Below are 18,472 nucleotides of genomic sequence, written 5' to 3' on the forward strand. Positions count from 1 at the left end.
TTGAACCACAACCTGGGAGCAAAAGACTTTTAGATTTCTCAAGTTCTTAAAACACTGTGTTTACATTTTGTTTATTTTCCTTCAATTTCTATTTCAGAATATAAGATTCTTGGCTTCACACTAAAAGAAACAGGGATAGGAAGGTATATAATACTAATTCTGAAAGATAAGACTTTCAATTTCACATGATGGGGAATAAAGAGAATTCAGAAGACACGGAAGACATTTTTCTCAGTCTAACAACCTTGTCATTAATGTCAGTTTTATATAACAAACATTCATGTTTTAAAAAGCAGTATGCAGAGAAAATGAATTCAGCTTAATTTTCTTCTTATTAAAAAGCCACAACAATATTTAAAAATTAAATAATCCTAACAGATTTCAAGCAACCTGTTCTGGAAAAATATTTAACACTGATATTTTAAATATATTTTAACCACTACTAACCATTATGATTCAAATTTGGCACAAATTGTTATTCACTTTATCAAAAACAATTGCAATCTATGTTTAAATGTAATCCATAATTTTAATAATTTATAAAGATATTAATAAAACATCAAATGACTTCATTTTAAACATAATTAATCAAAATATTAAAAAGTAACATAAATCAGGAAGAAATCTCTCTGTTTTTCTAATATGGATGCTACACATAAAGACAGAGAATGCCAAATATTTGCTCAAAAATTTATCAACAAAAATATGTTTCAAAACTACTTCAAGTTGGCCGGGCGCGGTGGCTCATGCCTGTAATCCCAGCACTTGGGAGGCCCGAGGTGGGCGGATCATGAGGTCAGGAGATTGAGACCATCCTGACTAACACGGTAAAGCCCCGTCTCTACTAAAAATACAAAAAAAAAAAAAAAAGTAGCCAGTCATAGTGGTGGTCGCCTGTAGACCCAGCTACTCAGGAGGCTGAGGCAGAAGAATGGCATGAACCCAGAAGGTGGAGCTTGCAGTGAGCCAAGATTGCACCACTGCACTCCAGCCTGGGCAACAGAGCAAGACTCCATCTCAAAACAAAACAAAACAAACAAACAAAAATTCAAGTTGGTATCAATTTGGAAGTAAAAGACATCAAGGTAGAATGACATTAGGACAACTCATTAAAATTACCTAAATGTAAAAAAAAAAAAAAAAAAAAAAGAAAAGAAAAAAATCACTAAATATTTAGCCAACGTGTTCAAATGTCATTTACATGTTATGATATTGTTTCATTCTGTAAATAGCAGGAAAGAGTGCAGAAAGTCATGAAAAGACTTCGATGAATACGATAATCAATAATAAATAAACAGAACCATTATAAAAACAGTTGAAGTACCAACTACAGACACAATATCCCTACATTCATATACACATATAAAGTACTACCTAAGACAGTATGACTCTGATACCATCACTTTACAAGGTTCCTTTCACACATAGCCAACTTAAAAATATATGTTTTATTCCATTCCTCAAAAGCAGTATTAACAAAGAATTCTATTTAAGTTCAAATTTGCTTAAAGTATGTCCAAACACATACAAATGTATGTCTAATGTTCATGAAAACTTGCAGAAGTTACATCGTGTGAGGCATATGGTAAACATACAATATATCACAGTATTGTCTTTTATGACATCATCTAAGGAAAAACTGTCAGAAACATTTACTATAGCATGATTATGTGCATGTGTGTGCTTAATTAAATGAAAAATAAAATCATACCTGTCTTTTGTACCAGGATCCTGAGTTGTTCCAAGCTGGTAAAGAATATCTATCGTAGAGTCAGAAGAGAGTCCATTTAGTCTTCCAAAAAGTAAAGGACTATTCAAATCTTGCAACAAAGAATCCAAAGAAAAAGTTTGCTAAATAAGCAAGTTAACCATGGGAAGATTTACTTAATTGAATTAAGTTATTCATTAAAAATGAGGCTTCCATAAATTCCAACAACAAAGAACAAACTCTAAAAATAATGAAACTAGGCTGGGTGCAGTGGTTCACACGTGTAATCCCAGCACTTTGGGAGGCCAAGGTGGGTGGATCACCTGAGGTCAGGAGTTCAAAACCAGCCTGATCAATATGGAGAAACCCCATCTCTACTAAAAATACAAAAATTAGCCAGGTGTGGTGGCAGATGCCTGTAATCCCAGCTACTAGGGAGGTGGAGGTTGTAGTGAGCCAAGATTGCGCCACTGCACTCCAGCCTGGGCAAAAGAGTGAGACTCCATCAGAGAAGAGAGAAGAGATAAACATAAACTAAAAGAAAAAATAATTCCCAAAACAGAGTTAAGCACGAAGATCGCACAGTTCAACTGCTGTTACTTTACAGATATGTAAACATTTAAATATCAAAGTTAATTATCACCTGTAGGATCACTGCCTGATGCTGCACAATTTCTCAGGAGAATGTCTATGAGCTTCAGGCCAATTCTAGTAGACTGCAGTCCTATCTTTACAAGCACAACCTCGATGTTGGGTGAATGCATTCCACAGTAAGGTGACATCAATAAGGCCGCACAAGTCTGCAGCAGATTAGCAGTAGGTGCAGCTGCACTTGCCATCATTCCTTCTAGATCACTTATGTGAGTAAGGCAATGATGTAATAACCGTAACCATCCAATACTGAAAATACAAAATGACTTGTATGACCAATATAAGTCGCTCAAATCACTTCGAGGTAGAACATAACTTTTTAAAGATCAGCATGTTGTGTTTCATAAACAGCATTAACCAATCTAAGACATGTTTTTTTAGAATGCTGCAAATTAAGTAAACAGACAGTAAGTTTTCCCTATAAGATAAATCACGGCCAGGCACGGTGGCTCACACCTGTAATCTCAGCACTTTGGGAGGCCGAGGCAGGCGGATCACAAGGTCAGGAGTTCAAGACCATCCTTGCCAACTTGGTGAAACCCCTTATCTACTAAAAATACAAAGATTAGTTGGGCATGGTGGTGGGCGCCTGTAATCCCAGCTACTCGGGAAGGTGGGGCAGGAGAATCATTTGAACTCGGGAGGCAGAAGTTGCAGTGAGTCTAGACTGCACCACTGCACTCCATCCTGGGCGACAGGGTGAGACTCTGTCTCAAAACAAACAGAAAGATAAATCACATACAAAAGTACTTGTATTCATAGCACTTAGACACCATGTGTTTGCTTTTTTAGGCAATCATCCAGAAACCTTCTTTTACATGCAATGATATATACTGATAAACAGATTACTATCATAGACTTCTAAAACTGTGTAGTCTTAGCACCTTGAAAATAGAAATCCTAAATTCTTTTTTTTTTAAAGACAGAGTTTCACTCTCTCACCCAGGCTGGAGTGCAGTGGTGGAATCTTGGCTCACTGCAACCTCCACCTCCTGGGTTCAAGCGATTCTCCTGCCTCAGCCTCCCAAGCAGCACACCGCCATGCCCGGCTAATTTTTTGTATTTTTAGTAGTGATGGGGTTTCGCCCTGTTAGCTAGGATGGTTTCGATCTCCTGACCTCGTGATCCACCCGCCTTGGCCTCCCCAAGTGCTGGGATTACAGGTGTGAGCCACTGAGCCAGGCCTTAAATTCATTTTTATCAGGCAGAACTTTCAATAAAATCCATCTATAATACATCCAGCTGTCAAAATTTATCAGAAAAATGTTGATTAAAAAATATATTTGGGTCCTTGTTAGTTTGGTTCAGACATAATCCTTCTGTTAACTAACATTTAGGAATTACCATATAAGACTAGGTCGCTGTTTCTAAGGTCAGTTGGTATGGTTCAGATGTCATAGGCTGGTCATAGGCATTTGCAAATTCCCGAAACAGAGTATAATACAAAAAATTACAAGCCAGAAAATTACAATGTACACCTACATGTAGCATACAGATCATCTCAAAGACTAAACATATATACACCTTAATTTTAATCAGTGTCAGCATTCTGTTTCCACAAAACTGTCTCTATTACATCTAATAAAATTGTATTATACAGATACCTATGGAACAAAGACCTTCCTAAGACCTAAAAAAGAAAAAACCCACAAAATAATTAAGTCCCCTATCTCCCAACCATGCCAAAAAAAAAAAAAAAAAAAGGACAAACAAAACATACCTTGTTTTGGATACCTGATCTTCAGATGGAAGGAATGGATTATTAACTGTTGCAGAAGAGGTGGTACCAAAAGCAGTGAGCCCCAATAATTTAATTTGTGAAAGGCCTAATGTGCTGGCATCCCGTGGACGATGTAGTCTAAGGCAGACAGCAGAAGCTACTTCGGCTTTTACAAGCTGAATTTTTATGTAGGTGAGGCCACTTGTGACAACAGGAGTGGACAAAGGTAGCATATTTACCCCATCTGCACTTACTTCAACAGACACTGAGGAAGGGCAGGCTAAAAAAAGAGAAAACTGAATCATCACAAAAGACAAAGTAAACTAGATTGAACAGTTTATTAAAATCCCAGTAAAATAGCAGCTTTCACAGTTGCATTCATCATGAACTTGTAAAAAGAAAACTTATACAACAAAATATAGTTTGACAATGACTTTCACCATAATTAATGTTGGAGCTACTTTTCAACACAAAATATTTGATCTACAATAAAAATTATACTTACACAGTCTAATATTCACCTAAAAAAAGAGGAACCAAAGATGTGTGATGCACATGTACCTGATGCTCCCTATGAATAAAACCAGCCAAATAGGTAATTATGTCATCATTTCTACTTTACTCAAAATTATCACAAATACAAAACTACCTTTGATTAATATGCTATGGTTTACTATTTTAAATAATTTGGGGAAAAATGTAATAAAACTTGTTTGTCTACCAATTATTCTATTACTACTAGACTGTGATATTTTTTAAACACTGAGTTTAACCTCACAGCTGAGTTTAGAAATTTTTTTTTGTTTGTTTTGTTTTGTTTTCCTGAGATAGAGTCTTGCTCTGTTGCCCAGGCTGGAGTGAGTGCAGTGGCACGATCTTAGCTCACTGCAACCTCCGACTCCCAGGTTCAAGTGATTCTCCTGCCGTAGCCTCCAGAGTAGTTGGAACTACAGGCAGGTGCCACTACATCTAGGTAATTTTTGTACTTTTGGTAGAGACAGGGTTTTGCCATGTTAGCCAGGCTGGTCTTGAACTCCTGTCCTCAAGTGATTCACCTGCCTCAGCCTCCCAAAGTGCTGGGATTATAGGTGTGACCCACTGCGCCCAGCCTCCTTTTCAAATTAAACCAAATATCCACAGGATTTTTTTTAAAAAATCAATTCTTGCTGAAATTTAAGGAGTCCCCAATGAACTACCAGAAAATTATTTATTTCTAGCTTAACATGGAACCCCATATAATAAATATATGTCAACTAAAACTTTTGAAATTTGGTTTTATTTTTAATTTCAGTGGTAAAATAAGAAGGAATTACATGCCAGCTTTACACTGATTACTAGACAGTCAAGTTAATTTTTAAATTTCTACTTCAAAACCTTTTGAGGAAAGTATTATCTACATTTTACACGAGCAGACATAGCAAAAAGAGATTAAGTAATCCACGCTCCCACAAGAAATGTCACACCTTAGATTCAAGTCCATGTTTGATTCTAAAGACTGTTATTTCCACTGTATCACAACATATTTTCAACTTCTGCTCTAATCCAATAATAAAACCAAATTTTGTAATCAAGTACACTTAAGTAGGGAACACCTAAACCAATTAATTTTTCACAGGGGTTCCCCCTTCATAATATGCTTCCTGTTTCAATTCCCATATGAAAAATCCAGCTGAACTTCAAAAGCCACCACTTATGACCAACTCCTTTGCTTTCCAAATAAAAGCAATCTCTTTCCAATTTTAGAGGTAGCCTAAGTCTTACATTGACTTATATTTGCCTTTTAATATAGTTATTTTTGACCTCCTAAAACACCGTGTACTAGCATATTTTCCTTCTACCTTTATATTATCTGTTTTTTATCTAAGGAGTGTGGATGCCACAAGTAATTAAGCTGTATCAGTCTAATCTTGCAAACACATAGAAAAAAATTGTTTTCTCCAAAGATGCCAGGAATCTACAACATTTCCCACAGCTCCTCATGCAATTATTGAGTGATATTTGATAGCAATGAGAATCAATCAATAAATGTAAGCATGTGTATTAATTTAAACAATTCTGGCAAAATTATAACTATATTGAAAGCATTTGTGAACCATATAAAACACAAAATGGGCTGGGTGCAGTAGCTCACACCTGTAATCTCAGCACTTTAGGAGGCCAAGGCAGGTAGATCCCCTGAGCCCAGGAGTTTGAAAGTAGCCTAGGCATCATAACAAAACCCCGTCTCTACAAAAAAATACAAAAATTTAGCCAGGCATGGTGGTACATGCCTGTGGTCCCAGCTATACATGAGGCTGAGATGGGAGGATCATTTGAGCCTCAGGGGTCAAGGCTACAGTGATATATCAAAACTGCACTCCAGCCTGGGCAACAGAGTGAGACCCTGCCTCAAAAAAAAAAGCAAATGAGTATTTCATATTCTTTATAAATACTTGAAAGAGTTCACGCTCTTAAGTGATAGTATTTTGTAAAAATTATTTTGAATTATTTGCCTTACAAAGTTCAATAAAATGTATTCAATGAACATGCAACAAATGAATGATACAATATTACAAGGATACTGACATATTACAATAAACACAGTATGAATCTTAAAATCACACTGAAGTAGTCAAAATATAATATTATTCAAAAAGGTAGTTATCTTCTAAAGAAGTTGGAGGGCAGGCACACAAATCTATGCTAATTTCACATTACAAGGCTAGGACTGAGGTCTGGGCTGAAAAAACTAACATGGTAAAAAATGGGTGTGTAATGAACTCATTTCAGCTTAATACTGAAGCTTAGTAAATTTGAGAGAAAAGAGAAAGCGAAATAATATATAACTGGAACATATTTGTTTAGACTTCATCACATAATCTTTTTGTCTGAGGTTAACAGTCATTTCTCCTAAAATGACTTGGTAGTATTAATTATTTCAATAAAAACTGTTCAGAAGTTACACTCTCTGGTAATCACACCTAAGTGTATTTCCGCTTACTAAACATTTTTATTTTCAAATATTTCTAAATTAAAGCTTGTTCTCATGATGCTTCTTTATAAAATATTACTCACTTGCAAGAGATGCAAGATGAGGCTGGATATGTATCTCCTTAAGCAGCACTGCTGCAGGAAGGTGAATGGTAAGGTCACACCAAGCCTCCTCTGGAAGAAAGATGTAGGACCAAGCAGCAGAGCGAGCTCTTCTGTGAGGAGGTGTGGCCTGCAATAGCACTTCAGCTGGTTGGGCAGTAGGACTGCTAGATGTGATTGTACCTAAAGAAGATATTTTACATAAAATAAGAACTTGCAAAAGAAACATAATAAAGCTTTAAAATCTATACAAATAAAATTAAACTAGAAAAATTAATTGAAAACATGAACAATTGATGCTGGTAATGTACTTAGTATCCTAAGCATGACTGTAAAGGTATTCACAAAACATTAGGAAATCCTGTCAACTGGCAAGGTGACAAGTTCATTATTAACTGCTGTCTACTTTGTACTCATATGATACACGAAAACTAAAGACACAGCAATAAACGTAGCTCAATAATTTTTAAACTCTTTTTTAATTTTTTTTTATTATTTATTTATTTATTTATTTATTTATTTTTGAGATGGAGTCTCGCTCTGTCGCCCAGGCTGGAGTGCAGTGGCGAGATCTCAGCTCACTGCAAGCTCCGCCTCCCAGATTCAGGCCATTCTCCTGCCTCAGCCTCCCGAGTAGCTGGGACTACAGGCGCCTGCAACCACGCCCAGCTAATTTTTTGTATTTTTAGTAGAGACGGGGTTTCACCGTGTTAGCCAGGACAGTCTCGATCTCCTGACCTCATGATCCACCTGCCTCGGCCACCCAAAGTGCTGGGATTACAGGCATGAGCCACCGCGCCCAGCCTCAAACTCTTTAAGTAAAAAACAATGTCCAATATATCCTTCACCTTTAAAAAAATCATCTTTATTCTAAGATGTCAATGTCTATGATTTAGAAATATGAAAAGAAAAATTTAAAAGAAACTATGTAAACTAGATAAAAAAGTAAATACCTAAATTCAAAACTTTTAAAAAAGACAGTACTACTTTAAGGCCAGGCACAGTGGCTCATGCCTGTAATCCTAACACTTTGGGAGGCCAAGGTGGGGGATCACTTGGGGCCAGGAGTTCAAGACCAGCCTGGACAACATGGTGAAACCCCATCTCTACTAAACACACACACACACACACACACACACACACACACACACACACACACACACACACCCCGCCCCAGTGTGGTGAAACACGCCTGCAATCCCAGCTACTCAGGAGGCTGAGGCATGAGAATTGCCTGAACCCGGGAGACACTGTGCCACTGCACTCCAGCCTAGGTGAGAGTGAGACTCTCTCAAAACAAAACAAAACACAGTACCACTTTAAGAAGGAAAATGAGATTTAAAATTGATTAACATTTAAAGAGAAAACTTACGGAAGAATATTTAGTTTCTTAAATTGTGCTTCTATTTAGACTCACAAATAAAAACAAACTTTACTGCTAAAGAACTGTTAAAACATTCCCTCTCGGCCAGGCATGGTGGCTCATGCCTGTAATCCCAGCACTTTGGGAGGCCGAGGCAGGTGGATCACCTGAGGTCAGGCATTCGAGACCAGCCTGGCCAACATGGTGAAACCCTGTCTCCACTAAAAATACAAAAATTAGCCAGGCGTGGTGGCAGGTGCCTGTAATCCCAGCTACTCGGGAGGCTGAGGCAGGAATCACTTGAACCCAGGAGGCAGAGGTTGCAGTGAGCTGAGATCACGCCATTGCACTCCTGCTTGGGCAATAAGAGCAAAACTCCGTCTCAAAACAAACAAACAAACAAACAAAGTATTCCCTCTCATAAGTAGAATGTCGAGATATCCACTACCTCTAAAATAAACTGTTTGTAATTAAAATAGTGATATATAACATCATCAACTGACTTCAACTAATTTTGTTTCATACCAGCTAATAAACTAGATAAATTCACATAAGTAAGATTTAGTAACACTTTTCTTACCAAGGGGTGCAAAGTTATGAATCCCTTCAGCATTATCAGGCTCAGAAGCTAGTATTCTTGTTTTCAATGTGCTGTCAACAGCTTTATTTGGACCAGAGTCAAGAAATTTCATAATAGTTGATACCATACTTCTTGCAGTGTTCACAATAGCCCTTGTACTAGTAACCATATTATTGCATATGAGCTGAACACCACCTAAATTTATAAAGAATATGAAATGAAATCGATCTCAGGACAGATGGTTCAACATCAAAAGTAAACTTCCACAAAAGACTACAAAAATGAAAATGTAACATACTATCACATAACTACACTTAAATGATAGTTATTGAAATATTATCTTACCCATATCATGAAATGCTTTCAAGGCATCACTAGTATCCAATACTCTCAAAATGAACCACAATAATGGCTCAGATAACTGGCAAGTAGCAAGAGAGCCCTAAAAAATGAAATATGCATATTATGACTTTATATATTCCTGTGAATAAGAACTAAACTCAATGCATGTAATATTCCTTCCTAGTTAATTTTTGTAAACTGACAGCCTTAAATACGCTAAATACAAAATGTCTGCCAAAATACATAAGAAATCTTACCTGAATAAAAAAAACCATCTCCCTGAACTCAGAGAATTTTTTAAAGCATGTGTCTTCATCCATTATTATCTTTTCTCTTAATATGCATTTAGACACCAATTTCATTTAAAATTTGAACCATTTAAAGTACTTTTGTATTTTCTAATAGAGAAATATACACATTCAACAAATGTTTACAAAAATGATAATTATACGCTGCTATATAAAAGACATAAGAAATTGTTCTAATATCTGCATTTCAAAATGGGAAATGGACAAGAAAGTAAAATAATCTGGTTCCTACAATTTCATTTGTAAAAATGAAATACAAAAAGGAAAAATTTTGTAACCTATTTTCTTTAATTAGCCTAATCTCTTTTAATGGAAAAAAAAGAAGCTGAATACACAACATAAATTTCAAAAGATTTCACATTACTTCTTCTTACATAACATCTATGGAGAACACCTCAGTATTACACTATGCTGTTTTTAGGAAAAAGAGAAGAACTTCTTGAGACTATATTAAAAAATCTAAAACTCAGGAACACATTAAATGTTTTACTCTTATATCACTGTGGTCATCTCTGAAAATACCACTTCAAAGAAACTTTATTCTCCAACTTTTATTAATAATCCATAGCCCTCTTGTACTGATGCTTTTCATTGTCCGATATATAATAAATATACTTATTTATCTTTGTCCTGTAATTTTCCACTTACATCGCAAGAAATTTATTTGAATCACTGCAACTGTTGTTGGCTTGAACTTACTTGTCTGCCCATATATCCACAGGCCATGTATGTTAAAATTGGCTGCAGCATCATGTGGACTGTAGAAGCTTTCTTACTAAGGGTTGTCAGTATGGTAAATAATCCATCCCCAACTGATATGGCATCCAACCCACCATGAAAGTTTTCATGTTTAGTGAGATGTAATCCACTTGCTCCTAAGAAAAATAAAAGATACCACATTAAAAGTATATATATCCAGCCGGGCGCAGTGGCTCATGCCTGTAATCTCAACACTTTGGGAGGCCAAGGCAGGCGGATCACCTGACTTCAGGAGTTCAAATCCAGCCTGGCCAACATGGTGAAACAAATAATAATTAAAATATAGAAGCTGAAAAGTCATTTTTTCCAAAACTGCTGAAGAATGAATATATAATAGCTGCTAAACCCTCTACACATAACCCGAATGGACTCCTAGAGATTAAAATATCAATGACAATATTCAGTAGAGCACGGTTTATGGCTATCTTCTTACATGAGATACCTCTTTATCACCAACAATAAAAATAAGTTGTTCTGTTATATGACTGAGAACATCACTCTACATACATCAAGAAGAGAGGACATGAATAGAAAAATATGTGATACCAGCATGTAACTATTCTTTTTAATCTAATCAAACGGAAGATGTGGCTGTTTCTCACACACTGACAAAGAAAAAAATACCAACAGGCAAAAATATATTAGAAATGGATTTTGCCACAGTATACAAATGTTCATTTATTTTAAAAATTTAATGTAATGTATTAACATTCAAAGAGGTAAAAGAGTTAAGCAACAGCATATAAATTTAACACTGGTTTGTGTCATAGAAAATGTTACAGTACGAGTAAAATTTTACATTTTATTTTTAAAGCAAATGTGAACAAATAATACTTGTCTTCAACACAAAATGATGTGAAATAAGAGTTCAAGACCAGCCTGGCTAACATGGTGAAATCCCGTCTGTACAAAAAAAAAATTGGCAGGGCGCAGTGGCTCACACCTGTAATCCTAGCACTTTCGGAGGCTGAGGTGGGCAGATCACCTGAGGTCAGGAGTTCAAGACCAGCTTGCCCAACATGGCATAACCCCATCTCTACTAAATACAAAAAATCAGCCAGGCCTGGTGGCACATGCCTGTAATCCCAGCTACTTGGGAGGCTGAGGCATGAGAATTGCTTGAACCTAGGAGGTGGAGGTTGCAATGAACCGAGATCACACCATTGCACTTCAGCCTGGGCAACAGAGCAAGACTTCATCTCAAAAAAACAAACAAACAAAAAACTAGCAGGGGCATGGTGGCACACACGCCTGTAATCCCAGCTACTCGGTAGGCTGAGGCAGGAGTATCACTCGAATCTGGGAGGCGGAGGTTACAGTGAGCCGAGATCGCGCCATTGTACTCCAGCGTGGGAGCAAGACTCTGGCTCGGGGTAAAAAAAAAAAAAATTAGCTGGGTGTGGTGGCAGGCACCTATGGTCCCAGCTACTTGGGTGGCTGAGGCACGAGAATTGCTTGAACCTGGGAGGCATCTCAATAAAAAGAAAACAAACCAAACTGACATGACATTTGTCAATATTTCACTTTCATTCATTAATTGAAGCCCCTAAACAAAAGTCCTCACCAATAAAAATCAGTCATGAAAAGCTTAAAGCAGTTCTACACTATAAAGTAAAAACAAAATGAATCCATATATTGCTTAAAAAAAAATAAACAGTTATAGTATCAGAGACAATGGTAAGATTAATATTCTCAATACATACCAATTATCATTGCCATGGCACTGCTATTACACAGGCCCAGAGCAGACAAAATCTGGCTCATAATTTGTTGGTTGGCTAAGACTAAGTCAGCAACATATGCAGGCGATCCTTGAACACTGGTACTGCTTCCATTGCCATCTTTGCCTCCTGAGACTTTTTCTTCATCTGAAACACTATCTGTTGTATTTGTGGTCACAGACACTCTTGCACTGTATTCCCTATTGCCTGAAAGAGGCAGCTGCACTAAAATGTTAACAAGTTTTAACAAATCAAACATGAGTTGATCTCTTGTCATTTCGCCACAAACTGCTTTTGCATCACCCGGACGAATAAGATTGGCAAAGAGTCCCCCAAAGCATGCTCGAGCACCCACGGAGCTATCTGATCCACTTCTTGACATTACTTTGTCTGAGCAAGTGATATAGTGGTGCACTAAAAATGTAACCGATTCTATCACGGCAGAAATAGTACTAACTGAAACGACTTCAAAATTCTGCTCCAGAGTGAATTCTAAGAGCTTCACTTGGGCATCGAGAGGTCCTTGGCCTGTCTGGAAAGCACCCCTGCAGAGAGAGAGAGAGAGACAGAAAAAGAGAGAGAGAGAGATACAACAAGAGAAAGGATTAAAAATTAAACGATTTTAAATAGTTCTGAAAGTAGTAACTTATCACAATACAAGAAAGTTAAACAAATTCTTGATATTCACTATTTCATTAGGTAGCTAATAGTTTTCATCTCTTTTGGAATTCTTGTTCTTGTCTCCATTTTAGACAAACTCAAAAACAACCTCCCTTCCAAATACAAAACTAAGGGACAAGTATATCCGGAAGTGATTTTGAAGCTACAGACAAAAAAACTTCAAAATCACAAGGCACTTCTTATAATGAAATGAGTTCTAATTTTTTCCATTCTCAAATAACGCTATTGTAAACATTTCCTACTGATAATAATACATAAAAATTAAGATTCAATCAAATCATTCTCAAGTATCAAAATTGAATGCTCTTCAAATTCTGTTTATGCCTAAGATATAGAATGCTGAAAAGTCTAACAGCAAGTCAGTCTAACAGCAAGAAAAAGGCAAATTAGGCCAGGTGCAGTGGCTCATGCCTGTAATCCCATCACTTTGGGAGCCCCAGGTGGGCAGATCACTTGTGGCCAGAAGTTCAAGACTGGCCTGGCCAACATGGTGAAACCTCATTGTTACTAAAAATACAAAAATTAGCCAGGCATGATGGCATGTGACTGTTAATTCCAGCTACTCAGGAGACTAAGGCAAAAGAATACTTTTGAGTTTGAGACCAACCTGGCCAACATGGCGAAACCCCATCTCTACTGAAAATACAAAAATTAGCCAGGTATGGTGATGGGCCTGTAATCCCAGCTACTCAGGAGGCTGAAGCATGAGAATTGCACAAACCCAGGAGAAGGAGGTTGCAGTGAGTCGAGATCACACAACTGCACTCTAGCCTGGGTGACAGAGCGAAAGTCTATTTCAAAAAACAAACAAAGACTGTCTAAAGCAAAAAAATAAAAAATAAAAATAAGGTTGCACAGTATTGTGTTTATAGCATATATAAACAGTAAAAACATGACAACTATGTCACAAAAGACGGAAGAAAGGAACTGAAACTACACTGTTAAGTTCTGACATTATACATGAACGGAATAATATTTTAAAGTGGAATGTGATTAAATAAAGGTATATCTTGTAAAACTAGGACAACTAATATTAAAAATTTTCGGTTATAGGCCGGGCACAGTGGCTCATGCCTACAATGCCAGTGACACGGGTGGATTGCTTGAGCTCAGGAGTTCGAGACTACCCTGGCCAACCTGGTGAAACTACGCCTACAAAATATACAAAAATTAGCCGTGTGTAGTAGCATAGCAGAAGAATGTAATCCCAGCTATTCGGCAAGTTAAGGCACGAAAATCACGTGAACCCAGAAGGCGGAGGTTGCAGAGAGCCAAGATCGAACCGCTACACTCCAACCTGTGCGACAGAGCAAACGAACACTGTCTCAAAAATAAATAAGAAATTCAGTTATAAATAAGGATGGAAATGAAATTATTTTAAAAGTTGCTTAATTCAAAAGTCAACAGAAAAAGATTTCTTAAAAGGAATCAAAAATAGATGAAATAAATAGAAAAATAGCAAAATGATCAATTTTAATCCAGCATGTCAATAATTACATTAAATGTAAGTAGTCTATATAGTCTATATAGACCAATTCTGACTTTGTCAAATGCTTGTATTAGAAAAGAAAGGTCTAAAATCAATTATCTAAGCCATAAAGATCAAATTAAATTCAAAGAAAGTAGAAAGGAAGAAATAATCTATAAGCTGCCTTTTTTTTGAAATAATATTGATGAACTTCTAGCCAGAATGACCCCAAAAAAAGATAAAAATTACCAACATCAGAAATGAAGGAAACTTATAGATCCTATAAACATTAATACATATATATATTTCCACTAACAAATACAACAATGTAAAGGAACAACTTCCTTCACAAAATTACCAAAGCTCACTCAAGAAGAGAAAACCTGAATAGTCCAAGACCTAGAAAATAAGTTGAAAATTTTTGGGGCAAAGAAAACTCTAGCCACAGGATGCTTCAATGGCAAATGCTACCAAACACTTAAGTAAGTGACAATACACATATTACACAACCTCTTTCAGAATAAATTCAGAGAATAAATTCAGCAAGTTATAAAATGGATTGATATGTTATGACCAAGGGTGTCTATCTTGAGAATGCACATTAACTGACACTTAACAAAAAAAATCAAACTTGGTGTAGTGGCATATGCCGATTGGGCCAGCTAAGAACAGAATGAGACTGAAAGCCTGCTTGAACTCAGGAGTTCAAAGCCAGCCTGGGCAACATAGTGAGATCTCAACTCTTTAGAAAACACCAATATAATTCAACGTATGAACAGATGAAAGAAGAAACAATCTATGTTCATTTCAACAGAGGCAGGGAAACATCTAACAAAATCCAGAGACATTCATAATTTTTTTAATGTCTTAGCAAGTTAGAAACAAACTGGAACCTCCTCAACTTACTATCACATATCTAAAAAAGAGCTCCAGCTAGTAACATAACTAATTATGAAAGACAATGTTTCATAAGATCTTAAGATTGAGAAAAAGAAGGAAGAGTAACTTTTACCATATGTACTCAACAGCATACTTGAAGTCCGAACTAGTACAATTGGATGGGGGGAGGGGAACCCATGAGACATATGCATAAGAAAGGAGGAAATTAAACTAACCGTATTCTCTGACAATACGGCCAAACAAGCAATACATCTGCCCAAACTGATCTACAGAATGATGCAATCTCACTCGAAATGATTTTTTTCTGGAAAATCAATAAGCTGATTGTAAAATTTATAAGGAAAAAGGAATGGAATTAAAACAGCCAAAATAACTCTAAAAATAAAGAACAAAGGTGGAGAGCCTACACTACTAGATTTCAAAAAATACTGTAAGGGAACTAAGACAGTGAGGTAATGCATAAAAAACAGACAAAAACATAAATTCTATATAATACACTGTATGAACAAATGAGGCTGGGTGTGGTGGCTCACGCTTGTAAACCCAGCAATTTGGGAAATGGAGGCAGGTGGATCTCTTGAGGCCAGGAGTTTGAGACCAGCCTGGCCAACATGGCAAAACCCCATCTCTACTGAAAATACAAAAATTAGCCAGGCATGGTGATGGGCCTGTAATCCCAGCTACTCAGGAGGCTGAAGCATGAGAATTGCACGAACCCAGGAGGTGGAGGTTGCAGTGAGTCTAAATCACACCACAGCACTCCATCCTGGGCGACAGAGCAAAGTTGTCTCAAAAAAAAAAAAGTGTATGAATTAGATCAAAACAAGTATCGATTGATATTTGAAAAACTACAAAGGGAATCCAATGAAAAAAGGAAAGTATTTTCAAAAAATGGTCTACGAAGGCGGGGTGCAGTGGCTCATGCCTGTAATCCCAGCACTTTGGCAGGCTGATCACGAGGTCAGGAGATCAAGACCATCCTGGCTAACACGGTGAAACCCCGTCTCTACTAAAACTACAAAAACAAAATTAGCAGGGCGTGATGGCAGGCACCTGTAGTCCCAGCTACTCAGGAGGCTGAGGCAGGAGAATGGCGTGAACCCAGGAGGCGGCGCTTGCAGTGAGCCGAGATCGTACCACTGCACTCCAGCCTGGGTGACAGAGAGAGACTCCGTCTCAAAAAAAGAAACAAAGATATAGGAACAGTTGGACATCCACAGGCAAAAAAAAAAAAAAAAAAAAAAAAACTTCATCCTGAAAGCAAAAAATAACAAGCCTAAATATAAAACATAAAAATGTAAAATTTCTAGAAGAAAACATAATATTCTGTGTGACTTTGTGTGAGGAGGGTATTTAAGACTTTGTGTGAGGAGGGTAACAACAACAAAAAATACACAGAAGTTGACAATTTAGATTACATCTAGAATTTTAAAACTTCTGCTTTTTGAAGGCTACTTAATAAAGTAAAAACAGAGTCCAAAGACCAATAGATAGTATTTGCAAAACACTCATCTGATAAAACTGAATGCCTTCTTTATACCAAGTATTTCTTTCAGTGTATATTATTATATCATTAATCTAACTAAAGACCTGCTGGATCTTTCACAGAATGCCAGAGCCTTTATTAAAAACAAACATAAACTAACATTCTTCTTGGGCCACAGCTTTGTGGACCCTATTAAATAAACTAGGCCACAAAAATGTACAGGATATATGTGTGGTGAAGTGAGGTGGAGAAAATTCCTAAACAGTTTTTGTGGCATATAAACCTCAAAATATCTCTGCTTAAATATTAGATGTGACTAAACTACAAACAAGATTAATAATCCTTTAGAAAATGTTAGAGCAAATATATTAAAAGTTTAGTATGAAAATCTTCACTGTTGTGAACTCTGTGGATCGGATTATGCTAAAGCCTGCAGAGTTAAAATTTAAAAGCCTAGTTAAAAGAAAAATAAAACAAATGATGACTAATCTTTATTCCTCACGGGATTTTAATTATGTCATTCAAAATTTCACAAAATCCTCACAAAGTACGTATAAATATTGTTTATTTGAATAAAATTAGATAAAAAAGTGACAATAGTCACTACTGACTTATTCCTGATCATTAATTTATTTGAGAAAGAGTGTTGTTCTGTCACCCAGGTTGTAGTGCAGTGGCACAATCAGGACTCACTGCAGCCTCCACCTCCTGGGCTCACTGGTTCAATCAAATCTCCTGCATCAGGCTCCACAGTAGCTGGGATTACAGGTGTATACCCACACCCTAGCTAATTTCTTTTTCTTTTTCTTTGGAGAAGGGGTCCCGCCATGTGACCCAGGCTACTCTCAAACTCCTGGGCTTAAGCGATCTTCCCGCCTCAGCCTCCCAGGGTGCCGGGATTACAGGCGTGAGCCACTGAGCCCAGCCCTATTCCTTATATTAATGGGGATTTTTTTGAAATACTCAGTTTTATTGTAACTTCAAAAACAAAATAACACTTTATAATTCATTATAACCTTTCGGCCAGGCACAGTGGCTCACACCTGTAATCCCAGCACTTTGGGAGGCTGAGGCGGGCGGATCATGAGGTCAGGAGATCGAGACCACCCTGGCCAACATAGTGAAACCCCGTCTCTACTAAAAATACAAAAATTAGCTGGGTGTGGTGGTGCGTGCCTGTAATCCCAGCTACTGGGGAGGCTGAGGCATGAGAATCGCTTCAACCCAGGAGGCGGAGGTTGCAGTGAGCCAAGACTGCACCAGTGCACTCCAGCCTGGTGACAGAGCGAGACTCTGTGTCCAAAAAAAAAAAAAGTTTTCATCAGAAAGTAATGTTGGATTTTAAGAAATATAGAATAAAAAAAGACATTAATAAGAGATATATGATATTGAAGCATTCATGCATTATAATAATCAACCCATTATGGTCAAAATTTATTCTTATAACATGGAGTCTGATTTTGTTAATAAATTTATTTAGAATTTCTACACAAGATTAGTATACAATTTTCTTTTATAAGCTCTATTTTTCAGGTTTTCTTACATATAAAATCACTGGTAGCTTTAGAGTTTAAACAGCTTCAAAATAAATTTCACCTTTTAAAAAGCTTATAATAACTAATCTATAAAACCATTAAAAGCAAGTCAACTGTATTCCTTTCATATTAAAGAGAGTAGAGGTAGAAGGACTTGGGAAAACCATAATGAAATGAA

The 18,472-nt window shown here is 36.8% G+C and overlaps 1 protein-coding gene across 48 annotated transcripts in view; it reads right to left on the bottom strand.

Moving 5' to 3' along the window:
* BIRC6 (baculoviral IAP repeat containing 6) overlaps positions 1 to 18,472 on the bottom strand; it is a 259,651-nt gene that overhangs the window by 106,399 nt on the left and 134,780 nt on the right. For 46 of the 48 annotated variants that reach the window (XR_010149161.1, XR_010149162.1, XM_063789163.1 and 43 more), the window contains 8 exons: positions 12,207 to 12,769; positions 10,444 to 10,619; positions 9,440 to 9,536; positions 9,095 to 9,289; positions 7,134 to 7,334; positions 4,080 to 4,359; positions 2,352 to 2,608; positions 1,712 to 1,820 (listed from right to left, as the gene is read on the bottom strand). Coding sequence is in view for 46 of the 48 variants with exons in the window: in XM_063789163.1 (XP_063645233.1) it covers positions 1,712 to 1,820; positions 2,352 to 2,608; positions 4,080 to 4,359; positions 7,134 to 7,334; positions 9,095 to 9,289; positions 9,440 to 9,536; positions 10,444 to 10,619; positions 12,207 to 12,769 (1,878 nt within the window). In the remaining 2 variants the exon portion in view is untranslated. The remainder of the gene's footprint in view (positions 1 to 1,711; positions 1,821 to 2,351; positions 2,609 to 4,079; positions 4,360 to 7,133; positions 7,335 to 9,094; positions 9,290 to 9,439; positions 9,537 to 10,443; positions 10,620 to 12,206; positions 12,770 to 18,472) is intronic. The other 2 variants (XM_063789153.1, XM_016948318.4) reach the window with 1 other exon arrangement.

This window comes from Pan troglodytes, chromosome 12 (assembly GCF_028858775.2).
Source record: "Pan troglodytes isolate AG18354 chromosome 12, NHGRI_mPanTro3-v2.0_pri, whole genome shotgun sequence".
Taxonomy (NCBI): Eukaryota; Metazoa; Chordata; class Mammalia; order Primates; family Hominidae; genus Pan; species Pan troglodytes.